Source organism: Mobula birostris, chromosome 9 (genome assembly GCF_030028105.1).
Source record: "Mobula birostris isolate sMobBir1 chromosome 9, sMobBir1.hap1, whole genome shotgun sequence".
NCBI classification, from domain to species: Eukaryota; Metazoa; Chordata; class Chondrichthyes; order Myliobatiformes; family Myliobatidae; genus Mobula; species Mobula birostris.
The window spans coordinates 115,985,596-116,008,681 of record NC_092378.1 but is presented as its reverse complement, the minus strand read 5'-3'; the positions used below and the strand labels follow the sequence as shown (position 1 = coordinate 116,008,681).

At 43.2% G+C, this 23,086-nt stretch overlaps 1 protein-coding gene across 1 annotated transcript in view; it reads right to left on the bottom strand.

Moving 5' to 3' along the window:
* The window catches only part of slc29a4a (solute carrier family 29 member 4a), a 58,375-nt gene extending 36,862 nt beyond the window's left edge, over positions 1 to 21,513 (bottom strand). Inside the window, exons 1-4 of the mRNA XM_072269509.1 lie at positions 21,345 to 21,513; positions 5,114 to 5,242; positions 2,784 to 2,897; positions 1,586 to 1,714 (exon numbers count right to left, since the gene is read on the bottom strand). Coding sequence (XP_072125610.1) covers positions 1,586 to 1,714; positions 2,784 to 2,897; positions 5,114 to 5,242; positions 21,345 to 21,513 — 541 coding nt within the window. The remainder of the gene's footprint in view (positions 1 to 1,585; positions 1,715 to 2,783; positions 2,898 to 5,113; positions 5,243 to 21,344) is intronic.
* Between the last annotated feature and the right edge of the window lie 1,573 nt (positions 21,514 to 23,086).

Genomic DNA, 23,086 nt, shown 5'->3' with positions numbered 1-23,086 from the left:
CATTTTATTCTCCAGATATTACCCTCAGCTCTCCCGAAACCCTACTACTCATTGGTGACATTTACAGTAGCTAAATAACCTACAAACTGCATTCTTTGAAATACCAAAAATTTCAATTTCAAAAATTAGAGGGCACAGGTTTAATAGGAAGGAGTCTTAAAGGGTATCTGAGGAGAGTTTAATACACAGTGAATAGTTGATATCTGAGGAGGCAATGGAATCAGATACATTTACTATGTTTATGAGACATTAGACAGATACTTAAAAAGGCAAGGCATAAAGAGAAATGGTCTTTATATGGACAAATGTGGTTAGTGGAGGTGGGCAAAAGGTTATTCTGTTTCCCTCATTTTCCTGTCAACGCATCTGGTCATCTGCCTCTCTGCTACCAAGAATCCAATAAAAGTTCTTCTGACAGCTGAGTTGTGACCCCACCACACACCTTTTGCCTTGCCCCTCAGCTTCCATTCTCAGCATTGAGTACAAGTAGAAATACAGATCAACGTTGACCGGCCATTGATCTGTTCTTTTTCTAATTTTTCTATTTTTCCACAATGAAGTCCCTGAAGAATGAAACTCTCCTGTGCAATGTTGTCAGAGGTTTGTTTAGTGGCACGTAAGTCACACAGCACAAATATTGTGGAAATTGCAGTAAAGACAACGATAACCTGGGGCAGCTTTAGTCAAGCGAGGCCTTTGAGGTGAAACCGCAAGAGAAATCTCTGCTTACTACAGACGACTGCAGCGGTATGTACTCAAGCCAAATGAGTGAGGTCAGAAATGTCTTCCTAAAACACAACACAACATGGGGTGCCTGAGACAGACAAGATAACATAAGGATATGAAAGATACCGAAAAACTATGGCTCTGTTGTCTTTGCTAATTTCAAAATATCATCAGCTGTCCGCTTAAAGTTTTGATTGACTTTAACACCTCTATTGTGAACAGCCATTGACATTGCGAGTAACTAAACGCGTACAATTTACAATAGTTAGTATCCATAACCGATAAGCCAATTCTGTATAAAAGTTTTCTGTTTGGACTAGAGAACAGTGTGGGTTTCAGGGGTCCATGCTGTTCTCCTTGTGCACAAGTAAGTAAAAGGTATGCTTGAGAATAAGATTGTGTGTGTTCAGGGCCTCGTTATTTTAGTTATTTTATTATCGGTGACAACAATTACTTTGAAAATATGGTATCTCTTTGTCACAACATTGCAAAGGTTACGATGATTGACAAGCACAGTGCCACCCACGCACATAGACATGATGTCTCAGCCAAAACTGAAATGAAAGCACTCATAAATAAAGGAAAGAAATAGGAATAATATTGCAAGAAATATTTCAATGTGACTTTAACCTTGGCGAGTTATTGTACAGTGCCCACTGCTTCCCTGCTAAGGCCAGGAGAGGAGGAACAATGTTTTGGTGATGAATGGCAGTAATGATTGGGGAAGAGAAGGTCAGGATGCAGAGGAGGGAGGAGGGGGAGGTTGAAAGAGAAAAAAGGAGAATTTTTCCATGCATGGGCAGGATGATGAAGAAACGTTGTGTATGACACTCAAACAAGTGCTGGAAGGAACCCTTACCTGTACAGCCAAAAGCCACAATCCCCACTGCTGCCAAGTTGATGCCATAAGCCTGCTGTAGAGTGAACAGTTCCAGCCAAACATCAAAGACACTCACGAACATAAGAGGACCCAAAGCAAACAGGTAACCTGTCATCAACAAGACAATTGAAGCTGTGATTAACCCAGAGTTCTGTAAGGACAACGGCAGCTTCACAGAGTATCACTCAGAGCTTTTTCTACTTTCGTTATTGGATTCTGTCGCATGAGCTGATCACAGCATTGCGCCTGCTCTGGTTCCCCTACCAAGCAAGGATACACGTGCAATGGAGAAAAAGGAACAAAGATTTACAAAGTTGCTTCTTGGGATACTGGATCTGACATCAGAGGAGAAATTAAGCCCAGAGGCTCTGGAGACTCAGCTTGTATTCAAAAATTTTTGATACTTAGAACATTGAAGGTTATGGGGTTAGTACAAGAAAAAAGTGCTGGATGTTGGACCATATGCAATAGGCCTAAGTTATAATGGCCTACTTATGGTTCTGTTTGGGCATTCTAACATTCTGAAGCAATTTTCAGGTCTGGGATGCATATGGTGAAGTCATTTCCTGAGGTTCAGTCCAACTGGAGCACTGCACACTGATGTAATTGTCACATTGATATATATGGAATCTAGCTTTGTGCAAAAAATTACTACCATATATAGCTGAACTTATACTTAAGTAAGTACTTCATTGTCATCATACCGTTATGGGACATCTTCAAAGGGATGGGAAGTGGATGTATGCAATTTTTAAAAAAATGATTGGGACCGATATTAAAACTCTAAACATGTTGTGCTTCAGCAGTGCATTACCATCAAACGCAGCTCCTCAAAACAACGAAGTGTCTCAAGGGAATTTCAAGGCAGATCAGTCTGGCTGAGAGAGTATCAGAGAATTATTCTGTGAGATAGAATGCTGAAGGCTCAGTAGCCCACTAGCCTAGAAAGCTTTGAACTTATCTGCACCTATAAACTCTCCATTCTACCCAGCAGCTTTACTTAAACGACTTAGGAAGGGGTTAATATAAAGTGAGTCAATTAACCATTTAATAGCAATTTCTTCATTGTCTGGGTTAATTATTCAGTGTATCTTACAAACCTCTGCATTCTAGTTTAAGACATAAGAAACAACTTACCCTTGGCAAACTGTGATGTTCTTTAAACCCCTGCACTTACCAACAGTAATGCGGGTATGCAAACTGAGTAGCTCCACCAATGCGTTGTTTAAAATCACAGCAATCAGAGCTACAAGGATGTAAGTGAGACTCATGTCAAATACAATGGATGTTCCTGCAAGACAAAACATATATATATATCGCAGTTGTAAAATGCCCATCTGCAGCTGGGGGCATCACAAAGCACAGTGGTTAGCATGATGCTACTACAGCTCGGGGCGCAGGGTCCGGAGTTCATTTCCGATGTTGTCTGTAAGGAGTTTGTACGTCCTCTCCAGGGCGGCATGGGTTTCCTCCGGGTGCTCCAGTTTCCCCCCACAGTCCAAAGGTTGATAGGTTAATTGGAAATTGGAAATTGATTAGGCTTGGATTAAATCGGTGGGTCGCTGGTGGCGCGTCCCGAAGGACTGGAAGGGCCTATTCTGCGCTGTAGCTCTAAACAAAATGAAATAAAGTAAATAAATAAATGCCCCAAAAACAGAAATCACAGGCAGTAGCTACAGTGTTTCCCTTGTGTGCAAACTTCATTATTCATAATACTTCAAAAAACATTTGATGATTTGGATGAAATGGAGAAAAATAAAGACTAAAATTTCAAAGAGAGTAAAGAAGAAAGGAAGAGAAAGAGAGAGAGAGATGTTTATTTCTCCTTGGCCCAAAAACATTACACTATGAGTGTCTTTATTAAACCTAGACTGTTAATTGAGCCAAACCTTGCAGGATCTGGGCTGTCACATTAACTACTGCCCAAGCTCCCCTCACCTCTTGCGTTAACCTGCGAAAGGTGTGTACTTGACTGGGCCCATGGCAGACATCCCACCCTGCAAAAACTCATTTCAGGGAGGTAGTTCCATCAATTTGCGGGAGACTTTCGGGAGAGTTGGGATGTCTGCAATAGAGTAGCTCCTTAGCAAGTAGCCAGCTAGTTTAAATAACATTAGCTATGCTAATGAATGAATGACACCTGTTAAACTCACTTCAACATGCCTTTTACAGTCTTAACCCACCATGGGCAATAGAAAAGTCACTGTTGCAAACAGTGCAGTGAGCAACACTGTCATTATTTTTGACCCCTATTAGGCAGGGGTACACTTTAGTGTGGTCTGGGGTGACGTACGTTTTATATTTTCTTTTAGTTGGAACACTCTGCCATGGCGCTCTCTCTCTCTCTCTCTCTCTCTCTCTCTCTCTCGTTCATGCTCTCTCTTGCTCTCTCTCTCTCGCTCTCTTGCTCACTCGCTCTCAAAAAAAAATCGATTTCCAGGATATTGTACATAACTTGTGGGCATCAGGAAGCCACTATCAATATGCGGGAGACTCCCAGAACTTCCGGGAGAGGTGGGATGTCTGCCATGGAGGCTAGTGGTCCCTGGCTGAGACAAGAGTTGACAGGCACAAGGCCTCAACTGTGGGTACACCTTCAACAGAGTAGGCCTGCGGATCCAGCCTAGAACACCTCAACAGCTTTGACAGAAGGCAAAGCTGGAGGTAGAACTTCACCTCCTGTCAAGAAATTTAACTTCTTAATTAAACATGATGCAATTAACGCAAACATGAGGAAATCTGCAGATGCTGGAAATTCAAGCCACGCACATCAAAGTTGCTGGTGAACGCAGCAGGCCAGGCAGCATCTCTAGGAAGAGGTACAGTCGACGTTTTGGGCCGAGACCCTTCGTCAGGACTAACTGAAAGAAGAGCTAGTAAGAGATTAGTAGATTGATGTAATTAATTTAAGTTTGTAAAATATACATCCTAAAATAATTTGAAATCACTTACAAAATGCTAAAAAAAATTAAGCAATAAAAAATAATTGGTTATTATTGTGGGGAACAACAGCAGAAGAGGCCGCAGTATTAGATTTAACAGAGTCGAGCAACAGAATGTAATGACAGAAGTTACTCAATAAACTCTGGACTAACAGTAGCTCCGCATAACCCTTGGAGTTAGCTCAGTGCAAATGGGTATACAGCTGCAACAACTGGCCATTTCTGGCTGTTTTAAGGTATGTGGAGTGCTTTAAGAGGCTTCAATCTTTCACATGCTTCTACGCATGCAGTAAATTTCAATGTTTGCTTCTGCATCTTCAATAGTGTTTTTAAAGGTGCATCGGGACAGACTATCCTTTCTTTATCCCCAGCCATAAATCTGTACCACCAATTTCCACAGGAGATACTAGAGCAGGAATCCTTAGGAATGATGTTATTGGAAATCCACTGGCTGAGATCAAATGAGATCCAAGCATCTGCCTTCCTGGTATCTGGTGACTTTAAACCTAGGGTTAATTGCACTGGTCATCTTAATGTTTCACCCATTCCCTCATAAGAACTGTACCTGGATATTTTTGGTGTAGATAATCTACATCCGTGATGAAGCTGTTGTAAGGCAGTAGGAATCCAACTCCAGCCAGAAGCATTGCAAAGTAGATGCCATGATAGCTATCCTTGGGCTGTGACTCAACATCTGTGTTGTAAAGACAACAATGAAAAGTAATTAAAACACAATGCAAGCTCTAGTCTTTAAAGATTAAGGTTGGGGCACTGGGGGTTGTCAACTGTAAATATGGATGTTATTCTCTGCACAATCTTCACACTCTCTCAGCCTGATTTGGACTGGTGGGAATTTGGTAGTTGGCCCTTGGGCAACTAGTGGAATTATATGCTCCACTTAAATCAGACCAGGATTGTTCTGGGATCTTCCAGATCTGTGTGGATCAGCAACATAGTTCCTGGGGCGTTCTTCCATAGACGCAGCAGTCACAGCTTGAAGAGGCAGGCTGGATGAGAGATTCATTTCAGTGTTAATAGTTAGAGCAAATTCCACATTCTAAGTGGGAAGCTGAGTTAGCAGGGAGCCCATCACAGAATGGCGATGGGTCACTTAAGCAGAAAGTTATACAATGAGTTTGATGATACACTCTCTGAAGGTGCCTCACATTACTGTGAAAGTCCTATCATCTGGCCAGCACTAGAGAATTTTCCTTGCGATTTCCAAGCCGAGAAGTGGGTTTCTAATCCTCTAATGGACTGCTCAAAATGTGCTTATACATACTTAGAGCTCCCCAAGAAATTTGCACAATTTTATAAAAATCAATAAAGTGCAGCACAATGGCACTTTACACCCCCATTCCAGTCTGATTTCCATCATGTACTGCTCACAGAGCTTCCACCTCACAAATCATTACCACGGTGACTGCTGGGAACAGAGTCGGCACTTAAAGAACATTCCCCAGGGCAATCATAGTCTAGTGGTGGTAGTAGCTGCCGTAGTGATGAGGGACTGCCTGAGGACCAATGCACAGTGCTCTCCTTTGTGTCTGAGCCCAGTCAGTGGACTGGCTGATCAATTGTTCAGTGTGACTTGCTGCACTAAGGTGATTCATTTGCGAAAGCAATGGGCAAATTTACTCACAGTTGCTGTTTGGCCTGGAAATAATCTAACCTGGAAGCTGGTGGGGTAAATCACTTTTCAGGCGAGTTGCTTAAAATAAATGTGAACTAAGGTTCCAGTTTGAAAGCCTCAGACTGTGGTGCTTCTATGCCACAAGAGGAGAACGTGTTCTGAAGTCTCTGAATTCTCTATGCTGTGCAGGCTGGTGCGCTATTGCAGCTCTGTGCAAAGTGCTGCATTTTCATCACCACCGCAGGGGTAGGCCACAAGCCTCTCAGCACCACACCCCACATTGTAGCAGCTGGTGAAGGTGAGAACTCCAGACGGTCTGGCATCCATCTGTGGACAACAGCCAGCCAGCCACACAGCAGCCAGCTAACTTTCAAAGGACATGGGAGGCAAGACATAAACAAATAAATTCCTATTATTGTGACACAGCTGATAAAATTCCAACCCACAAGGAGTCGATGGCTAATCAATATTTTGCCATGAAGTGAAACTCAGGGATTTTCATCAGTCTGCTGCAAATGATACTAAGCTATCGCATTCAGTACTCACAGAGTCATGTAGAATCACAGCTGTGTGCTTGTTCCATCTGAGCAGAAGATTATAGGATGGGATCCTACAGAATCCAGTGGTACATTTGCCTGAGGAGACCCTGCACCACTGCATATGCTCTGTCAGCCCCGCTAGCACTGGAGAACCTTCCTTGAGACTTTCAAGCCAAGAAACCAGTATTCATCTAAATCAATACTCAAGAAAGAGTAAAGGTTGACCATTATCTGGATGCTACAAGAACCCTTAAATTGTATCCAGGCTGACGTGCAAATTAATGAAATGAATTGTGCCAGATGCCATATTGCTGAAGGTGTTGGCATATTGTCACTGATCACCCTCTGGAACTATACAGAGCAAGCATTCCCCATGCTGTTGAAGGTATATGGTTGGCTACACTTGCAGGAAGGACTCACCCACAGATCTATTTCTAGGGATTTATAAATAGATTAGTGATTGTGCTTTTATCTTTCTGTTGCTGATTCAAGTATTAATTTCTTTCCAGCTAGTTGAAGTTGTGAAAGAACACAGGAGCTTGGTGAGTGTGGAAGAACATTTTCTAACTAAAGACCTATGCACAACTGGTTGCCCCACACATGAGCCATTCACTTTGAAATATAACACTTGGAAGAAGAGGCAGAGGAAATGCAAAGCAGGACAAGCTACTGGAAAAAGGAGAGGAAGTCAAATCTGCTTAGGGTGGTCAATGGACAATCCTTTGGTTATCTAAATGACATTTTTCATGTTTTTGTAATTATACAATAAAGCACATTCACCTTCTGTCTTTCACTGTATAAAATATATTACACAATTTTACAATATTTACTGCATCAATTTTCCATTCCCAAATGATAAATTGAACGGTTATTAAAAAGGGCTTAGTTCCTTGTGTCAGTGGAGGAAAGACCACAGACTGTTCAAGGTGTAATTTTCCAATTTGAACCTAGCCAGGAATAGTGTTTTGAGAAGTCCTTCTTTCAAAAGGGCATTCTCACTGTTATTTGAGGCCTATAACAGTTTCCACTGAAAGCTTAGAGCAGGGCTAGGACTTCATTGGTAGGAGCTTCTAAAATTACTTTACCCATGAACTTTAAAATGCTTGACCTCTTCCAGGCTGGAACTGATTTGTAGTCAGGTGTCCATTGGTGTCCAAGGAAGTCAATAACGTTCCCTATTCAGAGAGAGCTGAATATATTTTATTTTTGTTTCCCAGAGGATGATGGTCAAAGAGATTATATGATCAAGTAAGGACTGAAGGCTTCCTCATACCACAGACTGCCATTACTTGCACACGTCACTTCACAAGCATTGCATGTTGGCTCTGCTGTGTGCACTCCTTCAATGTCCAGCTGACCTGTGTCCAAAGCTAATGGTTTTGGTAATTTGATCTGCAGTAAACCACCAGAAGCTATAATGCCCCCACCCTGCAACTGTTTTCTGTACCAGCTATACTGGAGTCACCACAGCCCACGACAGACATGACCAATAATGCAGTTGATGTCTTTAGTGCACATCCAATACACATCTGAGCAGCATGCACACTGAATTCTAGTCATAGTAAACACTGTTGTTCTACGACATTGCCTCAGTGCCCAGAGCAGTCCTGGAAGAGCCCTGCTGCAGAATTGGTGCCAAGATTTGGGAAGAACAGAAATACGGGAATTGCTCAACAGATTGGTGAACACTTGGTTAATACTCCACATTAATGACATGCTCAGCAGCTTTCAAATGTAAAGTCACTAACCCAAAACATTACCTTGGTTTCTCTTTCCACAATGGCTGCCTGCCCTGCTGTGCGTTTCCAGCAATTTCTGTTATTGTTACAGATTTCCACTTGGTAATAGTTTGCTTTAAGTTTTGTGGTACTTGCGGTGTACGGTACAATCTCACTCTCCTGAGAGCAAAGACCTTGCCACCAGCCTCAAAGCAAGTGGATGCTGATGTGGCAGCGGTGAAGGAAGTGGCAAATTATACATTGCCTTTTCTGCCTGGTTTAAATCTGAGGTGTTCATTTCCGATTCGGATTCAGAGTTATAACATAGACATCAAAACGTAAAGAGAAAGGTGTCCTTGGCATTAACAATCAACACACCCAAGGGTGTGCTGGGCACAGCCCGCAAGTGTGTTCACACATTCTGGCATAGCAAGCCTACAATGCTCGGCAGAACAAGATAGAAGACAGCAAAATGGAACACACCAAGCAACAAAGTATTAATAGTGAAAGAAGACCTGTTCTTCCCTCCCGCCCCCAAAGCACATACAGAATCTTCTAACACCAGGACAAGCTGCTTTAGCCTCCAGCCTCCAGCAGACTTGTGGACTCGCAGACACTGGGCCCCAACTTCCTGAGCAGACATGCAAAAATTCAAAGACTTGGGGTTCGGGCCATCGGGCCTCAAACAGACGTCCAGTCGATCCTTGGACTTCGATCTGGACCGCTACATATCATGACCTTGTTTTCCCATCCACCAGTGGCAGACAGCTGTCTCATAGTGGCTGCAGATGGCCATACAGGGAAACCTCTTACAGAGTCCAGGTACTATCTTACCGCAGATTGCAGTGGCTGAGGACAACAGGGTACTGGCAGGCAAAATCCAACAAAGACAATGGGTGCGGGCTCTGGGGCGTGTTACTTGTAGCCTGCTGAAATGTCAGCCAATGAACAATTGATCTAGTGCGGCTCTAATCTTGGATTAGAGCAGACAGCACAAAATTGATATACTCACTACATTCAGTGGAAGTTAATTACTTGAGGGTCATGAGCCCTGAGCTTATTTTTGGGGCCAACCAGATTGAGCTCCATACTTACAGGGATGTATATAATTCAATGTTCAATGTCTCAGTCATTAGGTAATTTGGACTAGAACATATAGCATTTGTAAATGCTGTTTGCTATATAAAAAATAAAATAGAACTATATGAGATAGTGATTTTAGAAGCAGATTCCAACCTTTTATCCTGAGCCTAATGGAATAATGCAGTGCTATTGACTGACTGCTGAGAAAGCTCTCAGACAATTCACTGCTGGAGAACTAGGGCTTCTGTCCATCAAATAGACACTTAACTGAAGCATTGGCCTCCCTCGTAGCAGCAGTGAATCAAGTCAATAATTCAGAAAGGTCATCAAGAAGCAAAGAGTGGAATGTGCTGAATCGAATGATCACAGGGGAGCTGCTGGGCTCCATTCTGAGGGTGCCCTTTAAATAAAGTTTAAAAGATTAATAAAAGGAACATTTCATTAATATCTAGGCAAGGTTGCGATTTGACCACTGTCTGGAAGGGAAGGAAAAATATGTCTCTAATGTCACCCTAGGCCCCAAAATGCCTGTGGCTTTGTAGCTAAATGCACCATATGGAGCAGCAGCAAGCACACGGTTAAGAAGGTCCCATAACTGATCCTTATCCATTTTGTTTTCAGGAAACTCTCAGGCTCAGTAGAATGAAAGAAACAAACAGTGACCTCCGCCGGCAAGTATAATTGAACAAAAATTGGGCTCAGCTGTCACACAACTTATCCTGATAGAAGAACTGCGTGAATATAATATGGCTCCGTGAGAGTGATTTTGAAAAAGCCAGCACAGCAGACACAATCCATTTAAATCATATTCTCAGAAAGCCTGTCTGCAGCCCTTCAGTGACCCTAATAATATTGGAGAAGGATACACAGAAGCACGTTGTCTGGGGAAGACGGGCGCGCTGGCTTAAAGAAATATAGAAATAAAGATTGAAGTACCTGGACCTGAAATTTCAATCCCACTTAAAAATGCATAAAGTGGTGCTGTTGGAGGACTGTTCCTGCTTGCCCCAGGTCTTCTGTCAGAATGAGCAACAGCTGAGCCCAACTTCTTTGTTCAAGCAGCACAATTAATGGGCTATTTGTGCAGCTCCATGCGGAAACCAGGTGTAATTTTAGAAGTTGTACGTTAACTGCAAACTAATCTGAGCAAAGTCTCTTCTTGGGCAAAGCACTGTTGGAAAGGTGAAGGAAAGTCTTGTGAGATTAGGCATTGTAGAGTAGAATAGGGGTTCATTCGCTCATTACTGTATGCGCTGTGTTAGGACATGGGCGATCACGGTCTTCCCATAACCATGACTGTTCCTGGCAAATTTCTCTACAGAAGTGGTTTGCCATTACCCTCTTCTGGACATCATCTTTACAAGACGGGTGACCCCACTCATTATCAATACTCTTCAGAGATTGTCTGTCTGGCATCAGTGGCTGCATAACCGGGACTTGTGATATGAACCAGCTGCTCAAACGACCATCCACCACCTGCTTCCATGGCTTCACATGACCCTGATCGGCGGGGGGCTAATTAGGCGCTACGCCTTGCCCAAGGGTGACCTGCAGGCTAGTAGAAGGAAGGAGCGCCTTACAACTCCTTTGGAAGAGACATATCTCCAACCCGCCACCCAGGAGTACACATCCCAAAAGACTGAATGAACAAAGATTTCACCCCATCAGAAAGAATAGAAACTCACATTATGGTCTTTTACCGTACCTGGGTTTCTTCTGAACGGACTCTGCCACAGCAGTCATGTAAGCTCTACTCTCGGACATTTTCTGATTTTAGTCTGCTTTTCATTAAGTATACACAGTGTATTTTTGCAAGACAATTGACACTGCTATTGTCCACATAGTGAGTTCTCAGGCGCAGCCTGTACACTGTCAATGCTGTCTGCATGCTGCAAAGTCCCCATCACATTCAACTGTTGATTTTGAAGTTGTGTCACACCTAGAAAATGTGCTCTGCAATTGAATTTCTGGGCCATGGGCTTCAGGTCTTTTATTGAAGCGGTTAAAAATTAAGAAGGAGAATGTTGCAGCAAAAGTGCGATGGAGCCACACTGAACTAATCTGGGGTACACTGAGAACTAGCAAAGGAATCAGGACACACAGTTCAGTTGTAAGCACTGCTTGCAAAGTAGGTGGAATACTAAAATGGCCGCCCTGAAAATTCACTTTCATTAAAAACTCTGGATAGCAGAATGCCAATTTCACTGTTGCAACACAGTTTTAGTGCAGGAAAGATGCACATGTAAACCGAATAGAAATGGAAGATTTCTCATTCTGTGTATTTAGTATTTCAGTATTATTTGAGCAATACTGTAAATATTTTGTTTGATTTAACATTCTTGTTCATTTAAATGATTAATTATGGGTTATATGTAAAAAACGTGAGTGGCATAAGTCATGGAGCGACCATGTCATACACACGTGAAAAACTCTGGTTTCCTCAGCTGCATAAGTCCAGGGAAGACAATCTCCAGCCCCGTCAAACCTGTGAGATTGAGCACGAGCCCCTCCCCCTCAAACCCCGTTTGTATGGATACTGTGTAATTTGCTACCTGTTACAAATTAATGCCATGAAATAACAGACAGCACACTGCATACGATTAAAGGAATTATATTTATGAATCTTAACTGAAGGGTCAGTAAAGAATAACAAAAAGAAAAGGGCCCATTCCAATTAAACAGTCAAATGTGCACAAGCTGCAGCTCACCTTGAACTTCTCTGTCACTCACTCGTTGGGTCCTCGGTCAATGTGAAGGCACACACCACCTTCTGAACGTCGCCCACAATTCATCTCGAACAAACGGGTCTCCCACCGGATCGTATGCTACGAACAGTTCTCCCCAGTGTCTTCTCTCTCCATCTCCCACCGAACAAAAGCCCTAAGCCAACCTTATTGTCCCTCACCAAGAAAAACTTCCCGCTAATTGGATGGCACACATTCCACATCATCCCTTATCTTCAACAATAATCCAAACTGGCTAAAAGCAGAACAGCTGCTCTTACAGAGCTGCTAAATGAAACACACACAGTATAACAGTAAAGGTGTGAACCAGGGTACTACATGTATGTGCCTCAATAAAGTAAAAACAAAAAAAAGATGTGCATTCCTGGCTCCTTGTTTCCTTTCAACTACTATTATGTTTTGGAATTCCAAAACATAATAGTGGCGCCAAAAAAGTTTTTAACAAACCTGAGACAACTACTAACCTGTTCAAGTGTAGTGAGATGTTCAAGTTGAAAAAAAGCACAACGCATTTGTTTTCATAGCAGCACATGTTCTTTGGAAAAGGAGAAAACAGTCAAATTTTTTTTAAAAAGGAGAAAATGGACAAAGTTCATGGGTTCATAAACTGAGAATACCGGATGATAATGATCTTAAATTTAAAAAAGCAGAAACGGCTGACTACATTGGAAAGATAGATAAGTTTGATTGCACAAGAAATAACTGGATTTTGTATACAGAGCAAATTAAGCAGTATTTGAAACAAATGAAATAACCAATGAGAAGCAAGTGCCAGTTTTGCTGAGTATATTGGGTGGAAGAGCAGACAGTTTGCTTGGAAGTTCGACTGCTCCAACCAAACCAACCAAATAAGCTTTGCTGATATCATGACAGTAATGCAGGAACATTTAGAACCAAAACCATTGTTGATTGCAGAATGCTTTAGGTTTCAAAGCAGAATTATAAGAAAGGGAAGTGCATGTGGCCGAATTGATGAGATTGAGCATTATCAGATCAGTAATTGGCTTAATGATCTGAGAGGTCATTTAGTTTGTGGAATGCAACAAGAAAGCTTCAAAAACAGCTATTAACTGAAGCACAACTCACATTTAAAATAGCAGTTGAAATAGCTGTATCAATGATCATCACAGTCAGAGGGTTTCAGACAGAAATGAAAGCGAGCAATGACAAAATTGCAATGTCTAAACAGAAACCTGCCTGGCTGAACAAATTATGTTACCATTGTGGCAGATATTCACATACGCTAGACCAATGCAGGTTTAAAGGTGATACTTGCAGAAAATGCACAAAGTAGGGCACATACAAAGGGCAGGCAAAAATAAATGGACTGCGCAGGGAAGAGAAAAAAGAAAAAAAAAGTCAAGCTGTAGTTTCAAATAGAGTACTAATCTGCATGCTGTTGATGAAAAATCTGATAATGATGAGTGTGACACAGGACTGAGTAGCCTTGAGATTTACAATATGGAAACTAACAATAAATAAATGACATTGCTTAGATCAGAAGAGAACAGCAAATTAATTAAAATGGAATTGGACACTGGCTCTGGTGTTTCAGTCTGTTTCTTCTTGAGGAGTACCCAACTACCTTGACAGCCACACCTTGGATGGCAGTCCTCAGGTGCTTGCATTTCTTTTCTGTGTTGGAGTCTGTGCTTGGGGTGCCTTTGCTGTCCAGTTTCTCCCTTAGCTTAATCTGGAGTACATGTCAGAGGCCAAAGAGCTTATCCACCTGGAGTATCTTTGACCCTGGTCTCCTTTTCCTTATTGCTGGCTTAATAGCCAGTCTGACTTTCGCCCTGACCAGCATGTGATCTGTATTGCAGTCTGTGCTCAGCATGACCTTGGTGTGTAGAACATCCAACACATCGTTTTGGTGCTCAAGGATGTAGTCCGGGGGGGGGGGGGGCTGCTGGTGTTCGTATCGAGCATGTCTCCAGGTCATCTTGAATCTGGCTTTCTGTTAAAACAGTGTATGTGTAAGGTAGCCAGGTGATCGTTGAATATTACTTCTTATTGTTAAAGTGCACTTATGTCTTCACCCTGGTAATGCTAAAATAGCTGCCTGTGCCTTTAAGAGAAAACGGTGGCATCATTATGCACGTGCAGAGGAGAAAGAAGAGTTACCACGTTCTAGAAAAAACGTTGAGTACTGGTCGTATTATGAGGAAGGGTCAATAATATTTGATAATATCCATGTAGATTCCTTCATAGTTGTTTGTAAGTCTAGAATATCGGTAATTTGGCATGTCTTATATGTGGATGCTTTAGATTTTTGCGAGTAAGGTATCAGCGCTGGATAGCGTAGTTGTGCAAAGTTCCTTATCGGCCTAGTAGCGTGAGTGAGGAGAACTCGTTTCAGGGTCTAGCCTGTACATGTCTGAGAGTTAAGCACATGTGTGGTTAAGATGAGGTGCATTTATTTATATTTTTGTTGTTCTGTATAAGGTACAGGGTTGGTGGGATTCTAATGTTGTTTGTATTGTTTTTTTTAAAGAATTGCCACTGCCATATTGGTTTTGCATATTTTGTTTATTTCCGTCCTACATTCGTAACTAGTTGATACAAGGGTGTGGACCAAAACTAAGCTGAGATTATAATAGCAGGAACTGTATTTTTTTTAAAATCAGTTTGTTATTTTTATTTCGATACCCTCTTTCTGCATCAAAACATCTAAAACGGATAAAGGAATTAAAGACCCGAAAAAGTATTTGTAGTCCTGAGTGTGTATTTTCCCCAGGGTACAAAAGTTATAAGGGTCTAATTCTGTGCTGAACTCCAGGAGCATCCTCCCATTGTCGTTGCAGTTTCTGATACCATGACGACCGAAGACTCCCGGCCATACCTTGACATCTCTACCCACCCTGGCATTGACGTCGCCTAGGACAATCATCTTGTCCGCCTTACATGTTTCCAATAGGAGGGACTTCAGCTCCCTATAGAACATCTCTTTGACAGCAGGGTCTGCTTGCAGTGTGAGGGCACAGGTGTTCACAAAGGTGACAAATTGGTTGTCTTGCAGCGGGAGTCGCAGGAACATAAGTCAATCTGAGTGTCGGATCAGTTGGCTTTGAAGCTTATTGACGATGGTGGTTTTGATCATGAAGGCCACCCCAAAGGGCCTGCTCTCGTTGCGGCTTCTGCCTGACCTGAAGAGAGTGTAGTCTGCACCATGCTCTAGTAAAGATCCTCACTTGTCTTGCTTTGATAGATTAATGTAATGCACAAGTAGAGGTAGCAGCAGCAACCCAGATGGGTGGGTCAGTCACATCAAAGGCGGTGGTCTCCATCCATGGGGTGGCTATTGTTTAGCCAATCGTGGGCATGGAACAATAGATGACAGCAGAACTTCATTTTGAGTCCTTCCTCCTTATCCAGCCATTATTTTTGATTTAATTAGCCAATGGGGCAGGCCCTTAATCTACACACCACACCCCCTCACTGAAAACAAACCTCCCCTCCAACAAACTCACCACTCAGCCTCCCTCCTTTCTTCAGTCAGACCCTGGAACCTGGGCTGGCAGTGGTGGAACAAGCTTTGGTGTATGGGATGAAGTGGCTAAAATGAGCGGACCAGCAGCCAGCTTTCTAGGCTGTTGATCTACAAGTCCGACAGTGGCCACTGGCAAGTTTAAATTTAAACAATTAAATGAATGTTGATTTCACATCGGTAAAACCCGACACAGACTGGGGGACCGCTTCATTGAGCACCTCCACTCCGCCACAACAGACAGGATCTCCCGGTAGCCACCCACTTCAACTCTGCTTCCCATTCCCATTCAGATATGTCCATACATGGCCTCCTCTACTGCCATGATGAGGCTAAACTCAGGTTGGAGGAGCAACACCTCATATACCGTCTAGGTAGTCTCCAGCCCCTTGGTACGAACATAGAATTCTCCAACTTCCGGTAATTCCCTCCCCCTCCCTTCCCCTGTCCCTATTTCACTCTACCCCTCCCCCAGCTCCCTCATGGTTCCGCCTCCTTCTTCCACTACCCATTGTTTTCAGGGCTATGACGTCAATGCTTCCCCTCCCCTACCCCTTTGTCTTTCAAATTACTGGCCTTTCAGCTGAAGCTACAAGCATTCTTCAAATCCTTCCCCATCTTTCATTCTTCAGTCCTGACGAAGGGTTCCGGCCTGAAACGTCGACTCATCGTTTCTAATTGATGCTGCCCCACCTGCTGAGTTCATCCAGCGTACTGAAAGTGTTCCTTTGATCACAGCATCTGCAGATTATTTTGTGTTTAAAATGAACGTTGATTTGTGTAGAAATGGTCTCAGTGGCAGATTGTTGTTTAAAATCCCACCTGGTTCACTAAATGTCCTTCAGAGAAAGAAATCTGCCACCGTTACCAAATCTTGGCCAATGGCCAACTCAGGAGCTAGGTAAGGGTAGTGGTTAGCACAACACTTTACAGAACCAGCGGTCTGGGTTCAATTCTCGCAGCTGCCTGTAAGGCGTTTATATGTTCTCCCCGTAACCACATGGGCTTCCTGCAGGGGCTCCGGTTCCTCCCCACAGTCCAAAGACATACTGCGGGGTTGGTAGGTTAATTGGTCATTGTAAATTCTCCCATGAGGCCCGGGTATACTTGATCACTGCTACACAGCAGTCAAGGATGCCTACCATTCTGTCCCACGACCTCACTTCGGAAAATCGGACCATCAGGCCGTACTCCTCCTCCTGGCTTACAAACAGAAACTGAAGCGAGAGATCACGGTGTCGCATTGGACGGAGGAAACAGATGAGGTCCTCCGTGACTGCTTTGAATCGGTGGACTGGTTAGTATTCAAGGACTCAGCAGCTAACCTCAATGAGTATGCCTCAGCTGACACGGACTTTATTTGGAAATGCATGGAGGACTGTGTGCCTTGCAAGATGATCCGGGTATTCCCTAACCGGAAACCTTGGATGAATTATGAGGTCAAGTCCCTTTTGAAGGCTAGAGCTGTGGCTTTTAGGTCCGGGGATACCAGTCGCTACACGGAATCCAGGCGTGAACTCCGGAAAGCCATTAAGGGCGCCAAGAGGCAACATCGAGCCAAGTTGGAAGCCCAGGCTAACCAGAGGGATGCCAGTAGACTATGGCAGGGTCTAAATGAGATCACTGGGTGCAAAGAAAAGGCTGGGAGTATCAATAACTGTGGCGTTTCTCTTCCTGACAAACTTAAATGTATTCTACGCAAGATTCGAACAGAAGAGGAGCGTCCTGCTCCCTCCTGATGAACCGGACCTGGTGGCATCGAGATTCATTGTCACCGAGGAGGACATTAGAAGGGCCTTCCTGAAGATAAGTCCAAGGAAGGCGACGGGCCCAGATGGTGTCCCAGTACGGGTTCTCTGGGCCTGCAAGCGAGCTAGCTGGAGTGTTTGCTGACATCTTCAACTGCTCCTTGCTTCAGTCTAAGATCCCCTCGTGTTTTAAGAAGGCAACGATAATCCCAGTGCCGAAGAAGAGCAAGGTGGCATGCCTGAATGACTATCGACCTGTGGCTCTGACATCAATTGCTATGAAGTGCTTCGAGCGATTGGTTATGGCACACATCAACCACAGCCTACCGGTCAACCTCGACGCTTTGCAATTCGCCTACTAGAGCAACAGGTCAATGGCAGATGCCATCTCTCTGGCCCTACATTCCTCCTTGGAACACCTGGAGAATAAAGACACATATGTAAGGCTCCTTTTCATTGACTACAGCTCTGCCTTTAACACCATCATTCCAAATAAACTGATTCCTAAGCTCCAGAACCTGGGCCTTAGCACTCAGATCTGCAGCTGGATCTTCAACTTCCTCACAGACAGGACCCAGGCTGTAAAAATAGGGGACAAGCTCTCCTCTACAATCACACTGAGTACCGGTGCCCCACAAGGCTGTGTACTCAGCCCCCTACTGTACTCACTGTACACCCATGATTGTGTAGCCAAGTTTCCATCAATATAAGTTTGCCGATGACACAACAATTGTCGGCCGTATCTCAGGTAATGATGAGTTTGAGTACAGAGAGGAAATTAAGAACCTGGTGGCATGGTGCGAAGACAATAACCTATCCCTTAATGTCAGCAAGACGAAGGAATTGGTTGTTGACTTCAGAAGGAGTAGCGGACCGCACGACCCAATTTACATCGGTGGTGCGCAAGTGGAACAGGCCAAAAGCTTTAAGTTCCTCGGGGTCAATATCACAGATGACCTGACTTGGTCCAACCAAGCAGAGTCTACTGCTAAGAAGGCCCACCAGTGCCTTTACTTCCTGAGAAAACTAAAAGAATTTGGCCTGTCCCCTAAAACCCTCACTAATTTTTATAAATGCACCGTAGAAAGCATTCTTCTAGCGTGCATCACAACCTGGTATAGAAGTTGTCCTGTCTAAGACCGGAAGAAGCTGCAGAAGATCGTGAACACGGCGCAGCACATCACACAAACCAATCTTCCGTCCTTGGACTCATTTTACACCGCACGCTGTCGGAGCAGTGCTGCCAGGATAATCAAGGACACGACCCACCCAGCCAACACACTTTTCGTCCCTCTTCCCTCCGGGAGAAGGCTCAGGAGCTTGAAGACTCGTACAGCCAGATTTGGGAACAGCTTCTTTCCAACTGTGATAAGACTGCTGAACGGATCCTGACCCGGATCTGGGCCGTACCCTCCAAATATCCTGAACTGCCTCTCGGTTTTCTTGCACTACCTTACTTCCCATTTTTCTAATTTCTATTTATGATTTATAATTTAAATTTTTAATATTTACTATCGATTTGTAATCTAGGGAGTGGGAAGCACAGAATCAAATATCGCTGTGATGATTGTACATTCTAGTATCAATTGTTTGACGACAATAAAGTATAAAGTATAAAGTGATTAGGCTAGGGTGGCAGCATGGCTTGAAGGGCTGGAAGACCTACTCCATGATGTATCTCAATAAAATAAAAACTAATAAACGCTGGCATGATCAGCAATGTTCAGAAGGTGATACATTTCATGTTAGTTCATTGGATATTGCCTCTTATTGAGGTCTCCTTAAGAGTATTGCTCTTCGGTCACCCTTGGCAGATATGCCCTTCTTCCTTGTTCAACACTTCTGGGAAGTATACCAAGAACTACACTTAAAGATAATTGTTGATCCTGCTGGGGGCTTTGCAGGACCATATGGGTTATGTTCCATTGCCTGAGATTAAAAGGAGGCCATGAAATAGAGCAGCAATGTTTTACCTTGTTGCACTGGCATCCAGTCACACTTCCACACTCACTGCCACCAAAACTGTATGCATTAGCTGGGAATACTCACACATCAGCAGCAGCCATAAACATGCAGGCTTACACAGGTGCTATATTTGTGCAAGTAAATAGCCTCCAAGAAAACCTCAGCCCTGTCGTAGGGTTTGGAATCTTGCGTACCTTAATGACCTGGAGAGCCATGTTGGCTGGAGTCAGGGCCTTGTGCTTTGGCTCTTGGTAGGGTCACCCATGCCAAACAGGGCAAAGAGTAGAGACCAAGCTAAGAGTAGTCCAGGTCAAGGGTTCAACTCCGGGCTAACAACCCTGACTAGTCAAAAATAACTTACAGAAACAGCAATGAAGAATCCTTCTTTATTTATGTGCGACATTATGGACATGCAGAGATGGAGAACCTTCATTGCTCCCCCAAACGCCTGTGGCTAACGAGCAGTAACCGTAATGGCAGCACCTAAATAACATGTGGTCCAGAAAGAAATCTCATGCCTTACATTTGTTGAAAAGATTGATGCAAAAAAATCATTAGCTTGAGAAAAGCAATGATGGTAAATAGCACAAAGGCGTGAAAAGAAATTGGTTCTCTCACTTGTCTGGTAATCCTCGAATGAATGGTCCCAAAATGTCAGAAGGTGTTGTATGTGGAAAATATGTTTTTACATATTTAGAAAGGAAGATCGGTTTGCTTCTTTCAAGACCTCAGTGGTGTGAACAAGCTTGATGAAACCACTTTCCTAATTTAATCTATGCAAATGAGTGATTTAGACACAAGGCTAATTTATCTGTATGGGTATTAAAGATTAATGTTTCATCGTTAATTTTCAAACATATTTTTGCCTCTAGCTTTTCAAATCTGCTCCGTTAAATTAACAAATCCAGGAGCAGCGATGACATTACATGAATTCCAGCTACCTCTCATCAGGAGAAAGAGGAGACAGTTTAAGGGGTTTGATCAAAGAGATGGGTTTTTGACAAAGCTTTTACAACTGGGGAAAGATTTGAAAAGGTACAGAGCCTCAGGAAGAGAGAGAGAGAGACGAAGGTAAAAGTAGCTAGGCCCCATTCTTTAACAAGCCAACACGTGAAAGGTGAAAGTGGAGATACAACTGGTCAACTTGATCTGGGAATCAAACCTCGGGGTGATTGTGTAGATATAATGTTAAGCCATGGTAAGGAAGCTGTGAGGTGATGGAGTGAAGGGAGGTTAGCTTGTGAGTGTGATCACAAAGAGCTGTAATGAAAGGCCCTGGGGTGAGACTTTCCCAATAATCAGCACTAGCGGGATGAATATTTGTCCTGTCACCGGCATTTAACATATGCATTGCTATTGGCTGATATTTGTATTCACTTCCTGAAGATTTGACTTCACTCTTCCCAATATCAGAAGGAGAATCTCACAGGCCTAGACTGATTGTTACGATACGCACCTGACCGTGCCAGTTTCCAGGGTTTAGACGCTCCGACTCTCCAGAACACAGATAGCTGGCACTGCCCCTTTTAAAATTCAGGCCCGTCTCACTAATTGGAGGCCATATTTTGGCGACAGGATTTTAATTTTTAAAAAGCTTCAGTGTTCAACCGTCAGCTCTACTTTGTATTCTCATCTAGCAGCTAGTTTAGAACCCTCAATTCTGGTTTCAGATACTCCATCATATGTGTCCTTATCATCCTTGCCTAGGTCTCCCACCTCACTGATGTTGGAAGAGAGATTTCACCCCAGTATCATCAAAGCTTGCACCTAAAGAACAACCACTGGCATGAGCACAGTAAGTCTGCTGGTACATAAAAGAGTGAAGTGGGGTAAGTAAAGGAATTAATGTGCAAATACATATTTACAGATGCCACATCACCTGGTTCATTGACTATGGACATCCCGCTGCCTTGCCTCTTCCTCTCCTTGATCTGGATCTCATCCTCTTCCAGTGGATATCCATCAAAACTGAAGTTCATCACCACGTTCCCCTCTGGTGTCTGAGTTGGAGTCCCACTCCTGAAACTCTCCGTGCCCAGAGTAGCCATCCTCGATCTCCTTCACCAGAAAGGGGAAACTTTCTGATTTCGAAACAAAAAAGAAACAGTTGTTCAGTCATCTTTTCGACATGTTATTAAAAGCAGGCTACTACTTCGTTCATATAAAAAAATTAGGAAGCCAGTATGCGGTAAATCTGGTGCAAACGACCCTGATCATGAAAGCAACTTTGCACATCAGTCTTCCAGTTTCGAAGCTTTTAACCGTTCCTGAATTTGACGTCTAAATGTTGGCTGATGTCAGCTGCCAGTAAACTGAATTTTCTTAGATTTAATATTGAACTTGCAATTTGATATAAAACACAGATTTCATTAGGAATTCAGTAATCAACAACAAGCTCAAAAATGGGAGCAATGGCAGTGAAGTTGTTGAGTTGTGTGTGAGTACAGGAGACAGCACTATGGGTCATTGATGTCTCAGCAGAAGAGTCGAGGGAGCCTGAGCAAGAAGTGAAAAAAGACTGTACCACATATCCCATAAAAAGCTAATCATAGATTAGACTCATGAAAGTGTCCCTCGCTCTGCCTTTAAATTGGAGAAAGTGAATGGAGAAGTTTTTCAATGTGAGAACAAGTTTACCAGGCAAGCAAGTGTGTTGTTCAAGGGGAAACATGTTCACATATTACATTGTTGGAAAGGTGCATCCTATCAAAGCAATTTTATATGTTTTACCAGGGAACCCATATTGTGTAGAAGAACCTTTGGGAATGGGTTCTTTGCCAATACATTAACAAGCTAACAGATAAACTGGGAAGGATGTCCATCATCTGCCGTGAGTCATTTGACTCCATTGGGATTAATGATGGAGGAGGTGGAATGACAATGGAAAGGCACCATGGAATCAACCATTCTGAGCTGGTGTGTATTCTTCACAATGATCAGTAGTTGTGATCCTGCTCTTTACCCATATTCACAACCCACTTTCCACTAACTAACCTTTTCTTAAACAGTGAAGTACTCTGGGAAATTTTGTGAGCTCCCCCACCCCCACCCCCATCCCTATTCCGCTCAGTGTCAGCTGAGGTTCACTTGGGGTAAACACATTTCTGAATTGTAACAAGGTGGTGGTGGTTCAAGATTTACCCCAGAAACATCATCACCTAAACTAGGCAGCATGTTCAGTGCAATACTAAGGAAACGCCACACTGTCTTCAGGTCCATTTCTCAGATAAGATGGAAAATTGAGTATAAGATTTGACGACAGATGTCCTGATCAATATTCATCACTCGGGCACAATTTAGAGTTGATTTTCAATTTTAATCAGATTGAGGTGGTGGTGGTAATAGAGTAACAGTTTCTTTAGCTTGCTTCTTTTTACTTTGAATCATAAATGACAGAACAGTACAGTACTGCCCTTTCAGCTCACTGTGTTGTGCCAAACCTTTAAGCTACTCAAAGACCAATCTAACCCTTCGTTCCATTTTTTATTATTCATCTCTAACTAAGAGTCTCTTTTATGTCCCTAATATATCTGCCTCCACCACTGCCCCTTGCAGGCGTTCCACACTGCAACCACACTCTGTCATCCCCCCATACTTTCCTCCAATCACCTTAAAATTATG